Source organism: Perognathus longimembris, chromosome 2, assembly GCF_023159225.1.
Source record: "Perognathus longimembris pacificus isolate PPM17 chromosome 2, ASM2315922v1, whole genome shotgun sequence".
NCBI lineage: Eukaryota > Metazoa > Chordata > Mammalia > Rodentia > Heteromyidae > Perognathus > Perognathus longimembris.
Genome location: NC_063162.1, coordinates 7716881 through 7737262, shown reverse-complemented (window position 1 = coordinate 7737262; position 20382 = coordinate 7716881). Strand labels below are relative to the sequence as shown.

The 20382-nt window shown below is 40.8% G+C and overlaps 1 protein-coding gene and 1 long non-coding RNA gene across 2 annotated transcripts in view; one reads left to right on the top strand and one right to left on the bottom strand.

Moving 5' to 3' along the window:
* Ate1 (arginyltransferase 1) overlaps window positions 1-20382 on the bottom strand; it is a 104505-nt gene that overhangs the window by 18129 nt on the left and 65994 nt on the right. Inside the window, 1 exon segment of the mRNA XM_048338099.1 lies at window positions 9520-9640. Coding sequence (XP_048194056.1) covers window positions 9520-9640 — 121 coding nt within the window.
* LOC125345982 lies at window positions 17724-19446 on the top strand. Its single transcript, XR_007209830.1, has 2 exons — window positions 17724-17972; window positions 18054-19446. It is a non-coding gene; the product is annotated as an uncharacterized LOC125345982 (long non-coding RNA).

The window sequence follows — 20382 nt, the reverse complement described above, 5'->3', positions numbered from 1 at the left end:
CACTGGCACAGGCGCTAGTGGCTGCTGCTCTACACTTTCTCTTCTTTCATTAACAAGAAAACAGTCCTCGTTTGTACCAGGGCACAGCGTCTCCCCTGAAGAATGCCATCTTCCTTGCACCCAGACGTGGCTTCGCAACCAAGTTCTGGCCAGCGGGGTACAAGGAGAAGCATTCTGTGAGTTTCCAGGAGCTTCTCAACAAGAACTATGTCTTGGGACCCTAGTGTCCGACCTTTCCTTCAGCCTGCAGCTAGAACACAGCTGTAATAGCAGGAGCCTGAACCTCAGTTTTGAGGGTAGAGAGTAAGACCGAACCTTGGTTCAGAAAAACCCAAGTGAGGAGCGGGGTACCAGCAGGCTGCATGTGGCAGAGCTGCTGCCATGAGCCTGGGCTGCGCGTGCGCACAGCCGTGCGGCAAACACGCCGCAAGCCGTTCTCCCGGGCTGCTGCTAATGTGGAGAATAAGGCACTGTCAGCTAAAGCCGAGAATACGTTTTAATCACTGGCTTAGCAAGTTCACTTTTCAGAACCATCCTGCAGCCGGGGCCTCATCCAGACTCCGTACTGGGGGTCATCAGAGGTTTTTGAAAATCTCAAAACATCTCCAGAACTCCTACCCAGAGATTCTGATTTAAAACCTGGTCTGAATCAACGCCAAGCACCAGTGTTTTCTTCAGCATCTTTACAATGTTGACAAACATCCTGCGCACTTACAGATGCTCAAGGTAGGGCCTGTGGCTGTAGAATCAACTTACATTATATCCACAAAACAAAACACTACACAACTCTTACCATAAAAGCAAAGGCACACAACAACTGCTCTTTTAGTTAAGTGCCTAGTGCAGGCCGAGTGTCCCTGATTCAAAATGCCCGGCATCAGTCAGCTGTGGTTGAAATCCTGGCACCTGGGAGACTGAGGCAGGTGCCTGAGACTTCAAGGCCAACATGGACTAATCATTAGCAAGACCCTGTCTCCAAACCAGGAAAAACATAGAATGAAAGGTTTAGAAAACCTTTCAGCAGGGTTTCTAACGATAAATTCTGGAGTATTTGGGGAGATGGAACTCAAACCAAAACACAAAATTTATTTTGGCCTCACACAATACACACAATGCCTGAAGGTTATCTTAGATGTACTTTTGTCGTGCCTGGGTGTGTGGCTGTGCTGTCACACGAGGTCAAATGTGTGTGTGCATCTGCACAGTGACCCCTTCATGGCAGCACACATTCAGACCACCTTTCTTGTTTTTGTTTTTTGGCCAGTCCTGGGCCTTGGACTCAGGGCCTGAGCACTGTCCCTGGCTTCTTCCCGCTCAAGGCTAGCACTCTGCCACCCGAGCAACAGCGCCCCTTCTGGCCGTTTTCCATATATGTGGTGCTGGGGAATCGAACCGAGAGCTTCATGTATAGGAGGCAAGCACTCTTGCCACTAGGTCATATTCCCAGCCCTCAGGCCACCTTTGTCACATAAGGAATAAACCTCCTGCCCATGAGCACGCAGCTCACTGAAGAACTCCAACGGTTTTCCAAAGCACATTCTCCCCAGTAAGGCCCAAGATTCCGTTTGTCCACATCCTTGTAACACTCGAACTACAGGTACCCTCGCAGGCGTTTTGATTTGCATTTCTCTCATGGCTAGTGACATAGAGCAGCTTTCTATGTGTTTACTGGTCATTCATTCATCTTCTACGAATAAATGCCTATTCTAAAAAAAAAAAGCACATTTTAAAGTCTGACTTTTTCCTGAATTGTAAGAATTATTTAAGGTTCTAGATTCTAGATGATTTTCAGATATCTGATCTGAAAACATATACTTCTGTGGATGGGTTTTCAATGTCTTTGAAAGTACAAAGGTTTTTAACTTCCTGGTTCACATCATGTTCTTGAGAGACATGCAACAGGGAGCATCTTCAAGGCCAACGATCCTATTCTTCCATCAGCCTTCTCGTTAATCAGGGTCATGTTTCTTACTTGATGTCTAAATTCTCAAATTCAATCATTCCTGGATTATTTCCCAGTTCTCAATGCACCATAAGTAATGAAATTAACCAGGTTACAGTAGATTCATATTGTGTGATGCTGATCCACTTTTATACCAACGATCTAAAATCTTCACAAACTCTACTAAATTATTCATACTAAACATAAAATGATGATAATGAAAATAACTCATCAAGATGTGGGCTTATTTGGAATGGAAGGTCTATCTCATGCTTCATGTCTTGAACTAGTCTCCAGGCAAGTGAAAATTCTAGAAAGCAAGGCACTTCACCTTCATGCTCTATGCTCAGACTAGATTTTTCAGTAACTGGTAAAAACCTCAGGTGATGATTTGTGTGGAAAGGAGAATTTGGTCTGATAGTAAACTACAGCCGAGATTAATTACTTGAGCAGATTTACAGATATGTTGGAGACAGCTACGATCTACAAATAGTTTTGCGACTGCCAAGATAGGATTATTAGTCATAAATTCAATGCCAATAATCACCTAAGAGTTGTGACATTTCCATCTTTGGACACTACGCTAGAACATGAAATCCACTTCCACAAAGCAAGCTCCTTTTCCAAGGAGATACACAAAAAGTCTCGCGAGAAGAAGCTTTGCTTCCTGCTATGTTTCTTCTAGCGCATCCTCTCCTGCTCAGAGGAAGACAGGCCTTCCTTAAGCACGCTTGTGTTGGAGTTTGCTATTTTTTGCTTTAGTCTTTATCACACATCCCGCCATCTTTTGTGCAGCCCAATGGCATGTGTTCATGTACCTCGGAGTGTCCACTGTACCTTCAATAGTCCTCTTTTGCTTATGAAGAAATTCATTTGTTATCTGCTGAAAGAAATTGCCCCCAATGACCTAACACTTTTGATGTTCATGCCTACCACGAACCAAACCATTTTAACAGTGATAAGGTGCAAGGGACACTATAATAAGAATACCATTATCCCTTTCTGTGCTAAAATAGGTATGCAAGCTAGGCAGAAACCGAGTCATCAAGGTAAAATTCTATCATTCAATACAGAAAGCCTCTGGAAAACATCACCTACATTATTTACTCACAAATGTCAGAACTAAAGTCTTTCAGAACTAATCGGCTACCTCAGGCGTTTTCCACATGGCTCAAACCTATAGCCAGAGAGCTGTCTATACAGCTTTTAACTCATCCTTTTCTAATAGTGTTAAGAGCTGGAATTATTCCTCTAACGGATTTTTAAAACAAAATATTGTGAATAAAAAAGGAGAGTAGTGCTACAAGTACTGTTTTTATTTTTAAACCTCCAAACACTCCGTCTTCCCTGATAATCACAAGTTTCAATGTGTTGTTCTCAAGAATGAATGCTTTCCAAGAGTAGAGTTGGCCTATTAACACCATTCACTACATGTACTCAACACAATGGTACAGATCAACTAGGTGGTTTCTACTTTCCCAGGCTTTTTGAATGCAGCTGGGAAAGTGTCGTTTTAAAAATGAGCTACATAGCAAAAGGCCCTTTGTTTTATCAAAAGATTCACAATAGTGGATTTAACATTTCAAGGACTTTTAAAAGGTATTAACAAGAGCTGGGCGTACACACAAAGATATTAAAAATACTGTTCAATGTGGACTCCAAATAGCTTTAAAAAAAACACCCAAACATACCAATTTTTGTGTTTCTTTTGCTAGTCCTGGGGATTGAACTCAGGGCCTGGGCTCTGTTCTTAAGCATTTTTGCTCAATGCTAGCACTCTTATCACTTGAGCCAAAGCTCCATTTTTGGCTTTTTTGGTGATTAATTGGAGATCAGAGTCTCATGGATTTTTCTGCCTTGGCTGGCTTTGAACTTCAATCTTCAGATCTCAACTAGGATTACAGGCATGAGCCAACAGTGCCTGGTAAAAACACTTATCTTAAATGACAAGTATTATGTAAATTTAGCAAACTGGCTCAAATAAACCAATTTATATTTAGTCAGTCTGTCACAGTATCTAAGTCCACACATTCCTAATACTCTTAACTTCAAAGTATACACGGGTCAAGGTAAAAAAAAATTAAGCAATGTCATTAAACTGAAAGAAATAGTTTTGGTTTAATTCAAAGGTTTGAGGAATTACATGGCCTTAATTTAAAATGAAGATCAAAGCTTTCCTATGAGCAAAAATTCACTTTGGGTTTATAGGGCTGGTACAGATGACAGGTGAGAAATATCCCAATGAAAAAGTTCAAATAGCACTACTATTATTGTAAAGTTCTATGGAACACTTTGATTACATTCTTTCCTGACCGAATGTCACATGTAACAACCTCCTCTTCACTTAGGAAAGTTAGACCTAAATGCGAAGTCAAGAGCTCAGAGTTCTCACACCAAGGCTCAGACCACAGCATCAGGGTAGATGTAGAGTGGATGTTAGGTAAACTGCAGAAGCACAGAAAAACTGCCAGGAAACCATGCCAGCAAGAGGGGTAAAAAGAATGGATAAAGAGAAAAGAGAAGCTCGTTTTGATACAACATAAAAATGACACAAATAGGAGCCTTCCAGCTTTTAGGGATTAAACCAGGGAAAAGCTGCCTTCATTGGTTACATTTTCAGCAACTGGTGGGAAGAATTACAGTGTCCTAAAAAGTCTACATGGGAGAGAACATATAAAGCACTGAGCCCAAATTAGGTATTGTCATTTTCACAGTAAATTTAAATGTGAAAGCTTTATTAATAGTATATGGCTTGTTTAGAGACAAATTAGGGAGTTTCTTGCAAACAAAGTATGTACAAAGGAATATAAAATCTACATTAATCTGAGCTAAAGTGCATATGGGTGCTATTGTAACTGAAGGTAGAAACAAAAATATTCTAATTCATCCTTTGAAAGTAACTCTAAAAAGTACTGTACTTATAAAAAAAAATTATATAGCATACCAGGTATCAGTGACTCACACCTATAATCCTAGCTACTCAGGAGGCTAAGATCAGAGGATGGCAGCTGGAACATAGCCTCAACAGTCTGTAAGATTGTCTCTAATTAACTAGAAAAAGGCCAAACTAGAAGCATGGCTCAAGTGGTAGAGTTCCAGCAGTGAGCAAGACAGCTGAGCAAGTCTGAGCACCCAGGTCCCCCGCCGGTTCAAGCCTCAGTCCCCACACAGTATCACTGACCTGAGCACCCAGGTCCCCCGCCGGTTCAAGCCTCAGTCCCCACACAGTATCACTGACCTGAGCACCCAGGTCCCCGGCCCGGTTCAAGCCTCAGTCCCCACACAGTATCACTGACCTGAGCACCCAGGTCCCCGGCCTGGTTCAAGCCTCAGTCCCCACACAGTATGACTCACTTTGATTTTTAAAACTATGAACAGACAAATTCAGAGGACAAGGTCAAAGGAGAGCATAACCATTCACTATGACTAATGCTTTATTTAGCACAGGAGGACCAATCATTTTGCTATTCCTCTTAGTAGTGGCTTTGAACATTTGGATTTGGGCAATTTAAAAAGCTGAACCTGGTGCCTTGTGCATTCTGAGCAAGCACTCTACCATGGAGCTCTAGCCTCCTCCACATTTGGGCAAATTTTCAACTAGAGTTATTTTTTTAAAAAAAGCAAGCAAAGAAAGATGTGGTTGTGATGCAGAACTTTTGAAACACATACACATATCTAGCTATCAATCTAAAAAACAACCTAAGAGACATTTGCTTAATTGCTTAAGTGGATATTGTATACTTCCTCTACAACCTTTTGAGAAACCTAACTCCTAACTGTGGAACAGATAGAAGCCTTGAATTAAGATCTACAAATGAGCAAGATTTCTTTAGACGTTTCCAAAGGCATAAATAAAAGGGTTTTCATTTTACACAGACTTGTTAGCTGGACAACTAGCTACAGAGAATGGAATCCCCAAGGACAGGGTGACAGGGACAGCAGGGCCAAGAAGGGTCTACGGGGTGCTGGGAGAGGGGATTTCAAGCAGCACGGAGTAATCTAGGATAGAAAGTGACCTTTCTGACACCCATCGCCACTGACGTACCTGAAAGCACAGTGGCTCTCCCGAGGGCCATGCGCTCGGCTTGCCTCACACAGAACAACTGACCTGTGGGCGGCTGGGAGGAGAAACGAGCCTCGGTGCACACGGCACCATGCTGACTCACATTAGAGCCCACATTAGGATCAGAGTTTGGATCATACAAAAGTAAAACAGGCCCTGGAGAGGAGGAGAATTTCTCACAGACTGCTACTTAAATCTCCCGTGACTGTGCTTCACAGCAGGCTCAATACATTCCAGGACAGAAGTGCATTTTAATTTCCGAAAACCACAGGACACAGTTTGATTTCAAATAGTATCTAGAGGTGATAAAACAGTAAGTTATTCTCTTCAAAGTTCCAAAGTCTCCGCCTATGGGAAAGGATCTTCGTGTTCTTTAAGGAGTTCAAATTTACTCTTGAGTTTTGTGAACTCTATGAACAATAAGCAATCCAATGAGCTACTGCATGAGAAGTAGAACCTATTAAGTTACAGGAGAGAGCACGCTATTTGTCCATCACTCACCAGGATACTGCTTTTTGTTTGGGGGGGGGGTTCTTTTGGTCAGTCCTGGGGCTTGAACTCTAGGCTGGAGCATTGTCCCTGAGCTCCTTTTACTCAAGGCTACTGCTCTGTCACTTGAGTGCCACTTCCCACAGTGCCATTTCCAGCTTTTTCTATGATTAACTGGACAGTCTCATGGACTTCCCTGCCCAGGCTGGCTTTGAACCGTGATCCTCAGATCTCAGCCTCCTGAGTAAATAGGATTACAGGTGTGAGCCACTGGCGCCTGGAGATAGTACATTCTTGATAAAACAAAAACATCCTGTAAACATCAGACTTAAAACTCTTCTGTGCCATAAGATTGCTTATTTTAGAAAGTAATTTTAAAATCTATAAACTGAATATGTACTTGATACCTAGTCAATGTATAGAAATTATCCAGTCATCTTCTCAACTTTATAAAGCAAGATGAACTTACTACTCCTTTAATCAATAAGTATGTAAGAAAAAGAAGCACTCTTTAAAATAGATTAAGCAGGAAGAAGAGATGAAACAAATTCAAGATTAGAACTACTGCTTAGTTGGAATAATCTTTTCTTTTTGGCCAGTCGTGGGGCTTAAACTCACAGCCTGAGCACTGTCCCTGACTTCTTTTTGCTCAAGACTAGCAGCACTCTGCCAACCTGAGCCACGGCACCACTTCTGGCCTTTTCTATATATGTGGTGCTGAGGAACTAAACCCAGGGCTTCATGTATGTGAGGCAAGCACTCTTTCCACTAGGCCATATTCCCAGCCCGGAACCTATAATCTTTGATATGTGAATATGAAATAATTCAACAAGGCTTTTTGCAGTTTTCTGCATAAGGAACTGGCTTCAATCTGATCTGGAGGAAAATCTGTTTTTGTTTTCAAGGAAAGAGGGAGGAGTGGATATTATATACTTCCTCTACAACTTTTGCTTTGGCTATAGGCCTGAGTTCAGAGCTGGCATAGGAGAATTTGAATGGATTTGTAAAGCAATGTATCTGTTTGATCAATGCAGTGTAACTAGGACTGACACAATCACATTCTGATGAATAATGTAAGGTGTGGTAGAGATACAGCTCTTTCTACTCTATCGTGGGTCCAGCACAGGGAGCCTGGTGTGATCCGGCTGGCCTGAGCGCCGCTCTCTGGTGCTGCCACGGGTAAGAAGTAGTATCACCCTTGGCTCCACAACAGCTTTTTTTTTTTTGGGGGGGGGGGGGCATTCCTGGGCCTTGGACTCAGGGCCTGAGCACTGTCCCTGGCTTCTTCCCGCTCAAGGCTAGCACTCTGCCACTTGAGCCACAGCGCCGCTTCTGGCCGTTTTCTGTATATGTGGTGCTGGGGAATCGAACCTAGGGCCTCGTGTATCCGAGGCAGGCACTCTTGCCACTAGGCCATATCCCCAGCCCCCACAACAGCTTTTGAAGGAGGTAACAAAATACATTATGTGAGCCAATTTTACATGAAAATCTTAAAATTATGAGAAAAATGTACACCTCAGGACCAAAGAAATCCTTACATTACTCTCCTTGCTCTTTTGTCTTCCCATTGGATTCTTTCCATTGACTATTTTCCAAGAGGTCTTTGCATTCGTCTCTTTTATTTTGTTGTTTGTTTGTGGTTCTGTCCTGAGGTTTGAACTCAGGACCTCATGCAGGTCAGGCAGGTGCCCTACCACTGAGTCGTGCCTAGAGCCCTTTGTGCTTTCATTCTTTTTCAAGTAGGATCTTGATTTTGGCCCGGGCTAGCCTGCACGCTGCACCATGACCCTACTTAAAGGTCCTGCATGGCTAGGATGATAAGATCACACCACTGCCCGGTATTCTATTGGCTGACATGGGGCCTTGCTAACTAACTTTCTGCCCAGGCTAGTCTCAAATTGTGATTGTCCCTGTTGCAGCCTCCCAAGGGCTAGGGTCGCAACAGGGCCACAGCAGCCAGCTCCAGCTTTGCTTGTATCCTAGGTGATTAGCAGAAAATGGTGTGCTCCTAAGAAGTGTGCTCACACACTTCCTCTGTGGCAGATTCAGGCTGACTCAGAGCTCAGTTAGCACAGTTTGGCATGTCAAGGAACCTTCTGGGGGAAGCCACACATGTTAGTTTAATACAAGCAACCCACGCCGAAAGCATACCAACGCATGCCAACTTCACAAAGCACAGACCAAGTCCCAGAGAAGCAGGATGAGGACTACTTTAAACTGTGAGCGTACTAGGCTCCAGAGAAGTAAACAAAATGCACGTATCTCCCGAGACTATAGAAAAGCAAGTACATACAAAAGCCTGTGGCATCTACGTAATTCATCTTCTAAGTAACAAAAGTAGGAGTACCTTAGCATGCCTGTCTTACATAATCCTCACTACACCTCAGTAAGACAGGCTCTGTTAACACATTAATTGTTCCCCAAAATGGGTTTCATGATGACATTTTCATGTACGCATATAACATACTTTGGTCATTTAGGTCTTACTTTTATTTTAATGGTAAAAGTGAGGCATATGAGCCCATTGCTTAAGAGCACACAGTATACCCACTGGTGATGAACAAAGGGAAGTGTGAGCCTAAGGCTATTCTTTTAGTGTTGGTACTAATGTCTAATGGGAAGTAATGGGGCTCTACTAGGCTGGAAATGGGAGAGGGAACAGGGACACAAACCAGGAATCTAAGAAAGTATTGTTGCAAAACCTTTTCAGCCTGTTTGCTTCCATGACACCATCCTATAATTTTAGGCAGAAATTGGTCAATATTTCTATTTTTCTCTATATTTGTCACATAATCAATCTAGTGAGCAGATTTTAAGTACTGTGGTAACTGTAAAAGAGCTGGATAATGGTGTCAGCCTGCAACGCATATAAAAGGCAGTCTACTGGGAAACATGTATTCCTCATCTTATACACACGTGTGCAAATGTACTCATTCCCACTCTACAATATACAGAAAGTTCCACAGGCCCTGCAGAGAGCCACCGCCACACACATGGATTGTGAACACAGAGCCAACAGTTATACCTGCTTCCGGGTCCTGGTTGAAACGACAGTACTTGGAGTTTTCAAGTGAAGACAGGCACTGCTCGATGGGCACCCACACATAGGTCTCGGGACACAGCAGGTCAGAAGGTCTATACTGACCCTATGGAGTGGAAGAAAAAAGCACAGGCATTATCAACCCAGCAGCTCCTGACTGCCAAGGCTCCAGGAGCACCGGAGAAGGCTGAGTCCCAAATGAGTCAACCAGAAGCCAACCCTGCAGCCCCTGTGCTCTCTAACAGTGGTTCACTGCCTTTTAGGCACTCATTAATTTGGAAGTTTTTAGTTTCTACACTCAATACAATTAAGTATTCAAATAATTCTTGCTGAGATTATTGTTAAAAATACCTAACTTCAAAATCAAGTTTTTATGGAAGTAGAGCTGTGGCTCAAGTAATAACAGTGCTTGCTAGTCCTGAGCAAAAGAAGATCAGGGACAGCACCCAGGCCCTGAGTTCAAGCTCCAGGACCAGCAAAAATTAATAAATAAAACAAAAAAGAACACCACAAAACCAAGCTTTAAAAACCAAGTAAATAACAGATTGAACAACAATAGGGAATTGTACAAAGTGAACTTACTTTCCAAAATGGAATTTCATAAATATTTAATTGGTACTCAGTTGTTAATACTTATTCTACTCTAACGTGTTAAAAAATGCTATCTTATCAGCCTAATTCTATGAGCAATCTCAACTAGGAAATATACAATTAAAAAGTTTCTTTAGGGAAGTGGTGCTGTGGCTCAAAGTGGTAGAACACTACTAGCCTTGAGCTGAAGAGCTCAGGGACAGAGTCCCCAGGTCCAGAGTTCAAGCCCAATGACAGAACAAAAAAACAAAGAAAAAAAGTTTCTTTAAAGAAAAAATAATTCACTTTTAAGTAACATACTGATATAAAAAAAAAACAACTCAGAATGATACAAACTAAATGGAAACAGCAAAACCTAGTATGTTTGCTCATGTTAACTTATTACTCTACTTTATGATGCCCTTGGACTATCAAAGCTGCTTTCACAAAGCAGCAAACGGATCATACCACAGTTTGAAGAACACTATCTAGTATAAACCCAACCACAAAGAATACTGCTTAAGAGCACCTCACTAATATCTTGCTCCTCATAGGAAAGGTAAGTAACACTATTCGTGAAAAGCAGAGCAGAAAGAAGAGGGGACAAGAGAAGGTCATAAAGGGAGTAAGTATGACCAAAGTATATCATATACATGTATGAAAATATCACAGTGAAGAAAACCTATCATTATTAATATATACTAACGAAGAGGGGAGGAGGAGGGGAGAAGGGAGGAGAAGGAAAGAAAGACAGAACAAGCTTACTGTGTGAGTATCACAAAGGTATAAAGTGAGTGGCAGGCCCCGCTCTCCATTACTCTAGGCCCTGGAGTGTATGCGAATGGGAAGGCTAGATATAAAGTGTAAGGACACATTCATTCTTGCTTAAGAGGCCACTGAAGGTTCAAGAAGGATGGTGGAATTTTACTAGGGGCTTAAAAGACTGTCTAGGCAGGATGGAAAGGAATGAGAGCAGTCTGGTTGAAGGAACAGCACAAGCAAAGCCAAGAGTTGGGCTAAGCAGCAGGTAACTGGAGGAGAGGAAAGAGCAGGTCATTGCAGCAATATAAAGGTGCAGTAGGACCAGATTCCGAGGGCCTCCCTGTACTTTGCACATCATGCCAGGTGGAATGAAAGGCTGTGGATGAGAAGGCCAATGCTGTCCTTCATTCCAATAGAAGCAGGAGACAGGAAAAAACCCAGCCCTCCAATCTCCAGCTCAGTGTGCGCTCACTGCACTGAGGACTATCTTACTGGCTTACCGCAGTTAAAGGGCCTTCAAGAAGGGGCAGTTCCAGGTGGTCTAGACTGCACTCCAACATTATGTAATGTAATTATAGAATTACAGAGTTACGTACAAATGAATTCATCATATACAACTGCTAATTAAGTCACACTTTCTACTGCTACTTCTGGAACTTTTTTTATTCAAAGTAGTTCATCCCTCCATTAATTCAGAGAAGGGAAAGCAGGACAAGATCTTGTCAATATACTATTAAATCTTAACAATAAGACAGTAGCCAAAGGTAGTAGCTCTAAATCTTTTATTTAAAAAGCTAAAATAAAGGCTAAAAAAACTTGTAAGAAAAAAATGAATAACTGTTCTTGGTCTGGTAGTATACACATTTTTTAAAGCACATACAAAATTATTTTTCTCAACGGAAGAAAATAAAACCTGAGTATCCTGGACTTCATAATAATTATAACTGTCTTAAAAACTATAAAGAAAATACGTAGATAAGCCAAAAACTAGGAAAAAATACATACAAGCCATATATTAGACAAAAGACTTGGGTCTAGAACAAGTGCAAAATTTTAACAGCTTAGAAAAGTGATTTATTTGATTTATTTAAAATTTTAAAAAATTAAAGCTAATCACTTAAACACTTTACCCAAGATATATGTCTAATAAGCACAAGAAAAAGATGTTAGATATCTTTAGTTATGAGAAATGTACTTTAAAGCCTTAAAAGTTACTAATGTAGATCTTCTTCAAATGGCTAAAATCCAGTAAGATGGAAAAATGGAAATTTGGCCAAGACTTGGACTGGGTAGAAGGTAGATACTGATGTTTAAAAATGGTAGAGTGTTAGCTGGAACACCAATATTGCTATACATACATTATTTGTAGAATGGGTTAGAATAAAGTCTTTGAACAGTAATCACTGGGTGAAGTGTTTTGACGTTTACAGTGCCATACGTTTTCCAGAGAAGCGGTGCCATTTTGCATTTCCATCAGTGGTGTTAGTTATCTAAGCTCTAACGCCCACCACATGCTCACTGTAGACATGCTCACTGTAGACTGCAAAACTTTTCATCTCTGCCTACCTGAAAAATGGCATTTCATTGTTTTTAATTTATGTAAGATGTTGTTCCATGTATATAGAGGAATACACATTTGCTTCACAATAAAATTAACCTGTCTTGTTACTAGACTGCTGGCCTTACTAAAAAATCTCTTATCTATTAAAGAAATTAACTCCTGTAAATGTTTCCGTTATTTTCCTACTACGTTGTACTCTTTCTCCATGTGGAAATCTGATAGGTGAGCAAATTCATCAGTTTTCAAGAAGGCATCTGGGCTCTGCACAATAATTAAAGAGGCCACTGTCACTTGAAGATTATAAAAACATACTTTTCTTCTAGTATTTTTATGGATCATAACTTTACATTTACATTTATGCTTCATCTGGAATTTATTTGGGTGTAAAGAAAAAGTTCCAACCTAATTTCTTTCAGATGTTTTTACTCAGTGGCCTCAACATCATTTTTTGGATAATCTTCCTTTCCTTTGCTGATTTAAATGCGTCTTTGATAATGTGTTAAATTTCTATGTATACTGAACTCTCCTTCTGGTTGTCACTCTGATCTGTCAGTCTCTTCTTGTGCCAATGCCACATATTTTTAACTACTAAAGACTTATATTATGTTTTAATCTCTAGTAAATCTAATCTCTTCTCATTACTCTCCATCTGCAGAAATTTCTGGTCCTTCTACGTGGTACAAAAACATTGCCAACATGAGTAAGGAAACTAATAAAAATGAAATGGCACACATTGACATTGTGATGACAGAACATAAGAGAAGAGAATTCCAAGAATGTACAGTGGGAAAAGCATACACATAGTAAGCACCTCTTAATTCACAGATTTACTTCATGCAGTTTTGACCAAGCAGGGTAAGAAAATAAACTGAAATAAATCAAAAGAAATTCCAAACATAAAAAAATTTAACTTCCCACTGGGGCACCTATTAAGAGAGTCAGGTGATACAGAGTAGCCCTCAGGCCTGAGTTTGTTAGTTGTGTTGAAATCCTGTGTGATCTGTTTCCCTGCCCTTGATTATATGAAAACCTGCCTCCCCAAAAGCAAATAATGTCTAAAAATCAGGGTAAAAGTTATGCTAATTCTTGCCAAGCAAAAAAAGGGGCATTGATGTGCTGAATGGTGTGTGTGTCCCTGTGTGCCAGTCCCGGGGCTTGAACTCAGGCCCTGTGTGCCAACTATGAATTTTTATGCTCAAGGCTAGCACTCTACCACTTGAGTGACAGCTCTACTTCTGGCTTGTTGGTGGTTAAGAGATAAACAGTCTCATGGACTTTCTTGCCTAGGTTGGCTTCAAACCTTGATCCTCAGACCTCAACCTCCTGAGTAGCTAGGATTGCAAGTGTAAGCCACTAGGCACCTGGTCTGTGCTCAGTTTTTTAAGTGATAAAGTGAAAGTCTTAGATTTGTTGAAAGGTGGACCTATCTTTAATGGAAAAATGAGTGGTATTATAGAAAAATGGAATCAAGCACCCGTAGCACTCAGGATGAAAAGCACGAAAGAAGATCTAGTTTGGGGTGAGAAGAATGACAGTAGTTGTATAACAGTAATGCCACAATCTCAAGTATGGATGCTTAAATCTAGCATGTGTACAGTATCCAAGGATTTGAGTAAGTACTGAGCTCTATGATCCTGAACACTTAGTCTTTCCTCCATAACCGAACCACAATGCTGCAGACACCAAGGATTTGCTGTATATTCATCTTAAAAAGCAAACAATAATCCCCAAAGTGAAAACCCAAAATGTGCAAATAACACCATTTCCTAATTTAAGATGGAAGCCAAAGCTGACCTACTGACGTGTACAGTCATGTCATTCAGGGAAACTGAACTTTCCCTAGAAACATTCCATGCAGATATGCAGAATCAACCATAACCACCTGTGACCGGATTTAACAAGGATGATAAACAAAAACAACAACACTCAGTGACCATTAGCTGAACCCTCACTCCATGACAGATAACCCAACAGTAATGTTAGAGTTGTACAGTACTGAAGAACATATAAAATTCATTAGGTGTGAAAGGGTAAAACTGTTCAAAGTTCCCAAATTTTTACAGCATTCCTTGAAGGTACTATCTGTTCATACAATGAGTTACTAGTGTTATCCTTAATTGTTTTTATAACATTTATCTCACTAAAAGGTCAGAAATACAGACATCTTGACCTCTGTTTCATCACCGGGAATCAGATGTATAAGTCAGGTTAAACAATGGTTGTCTCTGAAGTGCAGGCTCTAATACTTCAGAGGTTCGCGCAGGCGCAGGCCACCACAGAACAGGGCCCTGGAGTAAGCCACAGTGCGCGTCCCGCTTCCTAAGCTAACCTGGCTGGAGCATTAAGCTCAAGTGAGACACTCCCCATCACAGAAAGGAAAAGTATAGGGATTTGAGAGCTACCCTGCCTTTCACTATTGTAAGAAAATGAGAAATGTTTGTATTAAGAATGTAATTAGTTAAGGATTTGCACATGCTTTCCTGTGGTAAGAAAAAAAATATTTAATCAACCTCTAAGTAGCTCATTCACATTGGAACAATGAGGTAAAAAGCAGATTAGTTCTTTCCTAGGGTGCTGACTTTTTTGTAACTAAGAGGTCTGAGTTACCACATATTTGTCAAGTACATTTTTCAAAACATTAATTGGTCCAACAGGGGTAGACAGGGCTTACCCAGTAGTGTTTTGTAGCGTTCTTTGACTGAGATGAACGGCTTAGAGAGGTGCTCTCGACTCCCTGGGGGCCTCTGTATACCACAACAAGAATCAGAGAAACCTCAGCACTGTGCCAACCTGGGCTGTGGCAGAGGCAGCTCACCTCAGAATAATATGCCTGCCTGCAAGTGAAATGCCAGCTTAAAAAATGCAGGAGGGAATGCTTAATGTTCATTATTCATTAAACAAGTTTGATGAGAGCTAGCCCCTCAGTTCAAAGTCCTTGGGGGAAACTGAAGTAAGAGAATCTTGTCATGTTTACAAACTGCCTTGAAAGAAAACCAACTGGCTAAGTGGTATTATATTCAAAGTTAGTAGAGTGAATGTTTTGCTCAAAGTATGGCTGGAACATTCAGTGGTTTTCTTACCAATGAAAACAACTTAAGGTTATTTGTAAAATTCAAGCTATATCTCTCTCCTTAAAAACAGGTGTAAGAAAAAAATTAAAATAAGATCACATAATACTTCACTCAATTTTTCTAGGTCGTCATAGAACAAAAATCGAAGGAATCACTAAGTAAATCTAAAACACTAAAAGAAACAAAAAACAAATATTCAAAACCTCTTCCAGCTGGGTGCCAGTGGCTCCTAGCAGTAATTTTAGCTACTCAGGAGGTTGAGATCTGACAGTCATGGTTCAAAGCCAACCCGTGTGACTCTTATCTCCAATTAACTATCAAAAAAGTTGTAAATGGAAATATGGCTCAAACAGTAGAACACAGCTGTGAGTGAAAAAAAAAAGACAGCAAACAAACAAAAATCCAATCTTGGGCTGGGGATATGGCCTAGTGACAAGAGTGCTTGCCTCGTATACGTGAGGCCCTGGGTTCAATTCCCCAGCACCACATATACAGAAAACGGCCAGAAGTTGCGCTGTGGCTCAAGTGGCAGAGTGCTAGCCTTGAGCGGGAAGAAGCCAGGGACAGTGCTCAGGCCCTGAGTCCAAGCCCCAGGACTAGCCAAAAAAAAAAAAAAAAAAAAATCCAATCTTTTGCTAAGATTAGATGATACGGAAGGGGAGACTCCAGTTTTAGTTTTGGTCAATGGAATAAAATAGGGTATTCTTCTCACTTTCATGCTTTAGACCATACTAGGAAGAAAAAAAGTTAGTTATCACTATCTAATTTTCTATCCTATAAAAGAATCATAAATTATGTGGTTAGCCAAAGAGTCAAAACTCAGCCTAAAAACTACATTCACTTTGATAGCAGAGGTTGAAAACATCAGACTATGAGGACTTACTGAACAAACAATACAAGTATCTAAAGAGAATGTAAAATATGCATGTACATAGAAAGATTTTATTTATGTGAGTTACAATTTCACCAAATATGCAAACAAAAAAGAAAAACCTACTAAAACAATTTCCCTCAGTTAAGATCTACCTAGCTAGAAATCTGAACCAAAGAAAAAGGGAAACATATTTAGTGATAGAGGGGAGGAAAATGGTGCTAGCATCAATCAATGTTTGTAATATTTTTACTGACATAGTTCATATACAATGTCATCCCTTTAAAGCATACAACTCCAGTATTTTCTTGCTGTGTTTCAGGCCTGTGGCCATCATCACATTTTCACCACACGTTCGTTGTTCATTATCAGTCACTCCCCTGCCTCACCCCAGCCCCTGGGCCACCACTGAGCTAAATGCCCAGCCATCTACTTTAAAATGCAGTATTTCAAGTTAGAGTAGAATCCAAAAAGTTGACACAGTGTAAGGCCCACGTCACTGACCACACCCCCTTCTCCATCCTGCTACCGTGCCCACATGGCTTCCCTGTCGCTCCTGGGACATGCCAGGCCTGTTCACACCTCAGGACTTGTCATGACTCTTCCTTCCTCTGGCCCTCGCAATGTCCAGAGGGCCAACGCTGCCTTCAGCTGTGAAGCCATCTTTCCTCTCTGCCAGAGTATTTCCACAGGGCTGAGCAACGTCTAACATTTTTGTTAATTCCCTTATTCATTTATGTCCATACAGAACTCCTTGTCAGAATGTAGGACCAGGAATTCTAAGTACAAGTTGCTTATGAATGTGTACCAAAACCTACTCAGTAAATGACTGCTGGATGGATGCACACGGAATCTAGCAGTACATTCTGCCAATAATATTTCAACTTTCTGCCTCTTAAACATAAATGTTACTTTTATTTTTTCTATACTGGACTTTCAACTATTTGCTCAGCCGGCCCTCCACATTTGAGCCATGCCCCCAGCAGCTTGGTCTTTTGCTGGTTATTCTGAGATGGCTTTTCATGAACTTCTCTGCCCAGGTCGGTGCCAAACCTCCAGATTCCAGTCTCCTGAACAGTATCAACCGCAGGTGTGGGCCACTAGTACCTGGCAATAGTTTCTGTGTTGCACAATAACAGGGCACCTGCATGAGTCGATGTTTGTTGAATTCATATCTATCATGCAGTTCTGCCATTCTTTTTTTTTTTTTTTTTTTTGGTCAGTCATGGGGCTTGAACTCTGGGCCTGGGCCTATCTCTGAGTTCTTCAGCTCAAGGCTAGCACTTTACTTGAGCCACAGCACACTTCCAGTTTTCTGGGAGTTAACCAGAGATTTAGAGTCTCACAGACTTTCCTGCCCAGGCTGGCTTTGAACTGCTATGCTTAAATAGGTATTATCTCTTCATGCACATACCATACAGTGGCAGCGATGAACTCTTGAGGCGTCAGCTTCACTTCCTTTTCTCAGTCCATGTATTTACCTAAAATATTCACAGTCTTTTCCACATATTTACAAAATCAGGTCCCAAGACGTGAACTGCCAACGCTCAGTTCAAATGCACTGGGACTCATTTGGCCTCCAGGGCGAGGTGAGTGGCCTCAGGTTGCCCCTGGCCACAGAGGAGCTGCCCCTGGCCACAGAGGAGCTGCCCCTGGCCACAGAGGAGCTGCCCCGGCCACAGAGGAGCTGCCCCCGGCCACAGAGGAGCTGCCGCACAGCATACTGACATGAGCAAGGCCGGCTACGCAACAAGCAGTTGGTGGACCTCAAAGGCCGGAGCTCCAGCTTTCTCTGGAGCAGCAGTGTCCCAGAGGCTCGGGTGGGGGTGGGGTGAGCACTCACACCAGCAACCCCAGATCTAAGAACTCCAGAGCTGCCTCACCCGGAGCTCCCAAACGTGTCTATCAAAACCTCACCCAACAGAAGATGAAAAGAACCAACTTTTCATCTTTACAGTTACTTATGTAGCCCTGGGTCCTACGTCGTCATGCTTTAGGGAAGCTTCAAATAGGGTAACACTAGGTAGTTACAAGCTCCATCTTCTCTCTGAACAAATGCCAATTTCCATAGAGCCAAACTGACTGCCAGTAAGTATCTACCCTCTTAATAAAGAATAATGTGTTGAAGCAACTTTCGAGTTCCTCTGTGCATCTATAATTTGGTATTTATCTAGAAGAATATTATGAAAGTCATGGTTTTAAAATTTCATTATAGATACTTTTATCTCATTACACACATCTCCTGTCTTCCTACATTTCCATCAAAGTATTTCTTACAGTGAAATATACAATTGATCAGAGATAAAATTTTAGTATTTATTATACAATTTAAAAATATTCTCCCAAATTCCAGAAGCAGGCACAAATTTACAAACTTAAAAGGTCCACTCTTCGATTAGAGCAAATTCAGAAACATGTGATTTTAATTTCTTAATAGCTTTATTGTCTCTTTAAAATAATTTTCCTTTTCTGATTTTAAGAAATATATGAATCCCTATGTATTCAGCACTACACATTTCCAAACATGTAAGAATTTCCTTTGAATAGTACATGTTTAACGGCACAAATTTAAACAACATGCAAACGACAAGTTATTTCTTTAATTAAAGTTAAAGGATTTGAGATTTTGTTATTTTTCTCAGGAAAAAAACTAGAAAAAAGTACAGAAATCTTTTCTTATGCTATTCGCCCAAGCTAGCATGTTTGGCTTCTAATTGGAAACATGTGGGGACGGGGTTGGCGGACGGCAATGAAACTGAAGTTACCAATTCACACCCTGCCATTTTGAGGGTATTTTGTTTTTACAGTTTCCAAATCAAAACCAAACGGACTTTCCTTTGAACTCTGGTCCCAAAGCAAATATCTTTATGAGATTTCACTCTCAAGAATACTTTATAAATATTTTGTAAAACAGGAAGAATTTCATGAGTATTTGAGATGAGGCTAAACCAACAGAATTTGTTTTGAAAGTTTAACTTAAATTAAAATGTAAGTACTCTTGAAAGATGGAATTATTTAAATATACATACAGTCCTCCCCATAACACATACTAGAGTGAATACCAGTAGCAATGATTTTTTAAAAAGATTATTTAAATCTTTTTTATCAGGTAAAGGTGATCAGTAGCCCATTTTCCACAATAAACCTACTGATTTTACTAAAACCAATTGGCTTAAAAGAAGTTCTAACAGAACCTCAACAAAGATAGTTCAAAACGATCGCTTAGAGTGGGCTGGCTGTGCCCAGGAGAAAGCGAGTCAGAACCCAGGCTTATTAAATCCAGCCCTTACCCTGAAAGACAACACCAGAGGAATCTGTCCTCGGAGCACGGCAGCAGACCCCTGCTCCCGACTTCATTACATAAACAGAGATTGACTTGATCCATCCCCAAGAGAGCGCTTTAGAAGTAACTCTAGCTGCTCTGTTTTCAGAAACTGTGTTTAGGTTGTGCCACACTCAGCTGGCGAGGTGAGCTGAGACCAGTAAAGACAAAGGCCCTAAACATCTGAATCCATTTGTGTCCCAATTCCGAGCAGCCAACAGATGCACTCCATGTGCGGTTATGCTAAGCTTTGAAATTTTAAAAATACATATTTTTTTCCACTGACAAACAGAGTGATGGTATTCTGTGTTTCTTTAATTAAAATCCAAGGGTTCTCAAAGGCTCCAGGGCTTACTTTAAAGCTTCTTTAAGATTGAGCTATTTATTTAACTATTGGCAAATAACAGAGAATAATGATTCTAATTCAGTTTTAATCACAATCTTTGCTTTTATTTTGAAAACCCTGAGTTAATCCATTTTCGTCTAGAAAATACAAAGAAAGCCTGTGAAGAAAAGATTCAGGGAATCAACTTACAGACCAAATTTAATTTCAAACTGAGGGTCAGAAGTTGAAAGGGATGAAAAAAGAAAACTAGAACGATGAAAACCAAGAAAATGACATTCAGAGGAATGGTACAACCCAAAGCTTCTTTAATTTCTGTTAAAGACTCAATGTGTGTGCGCTGCTGTT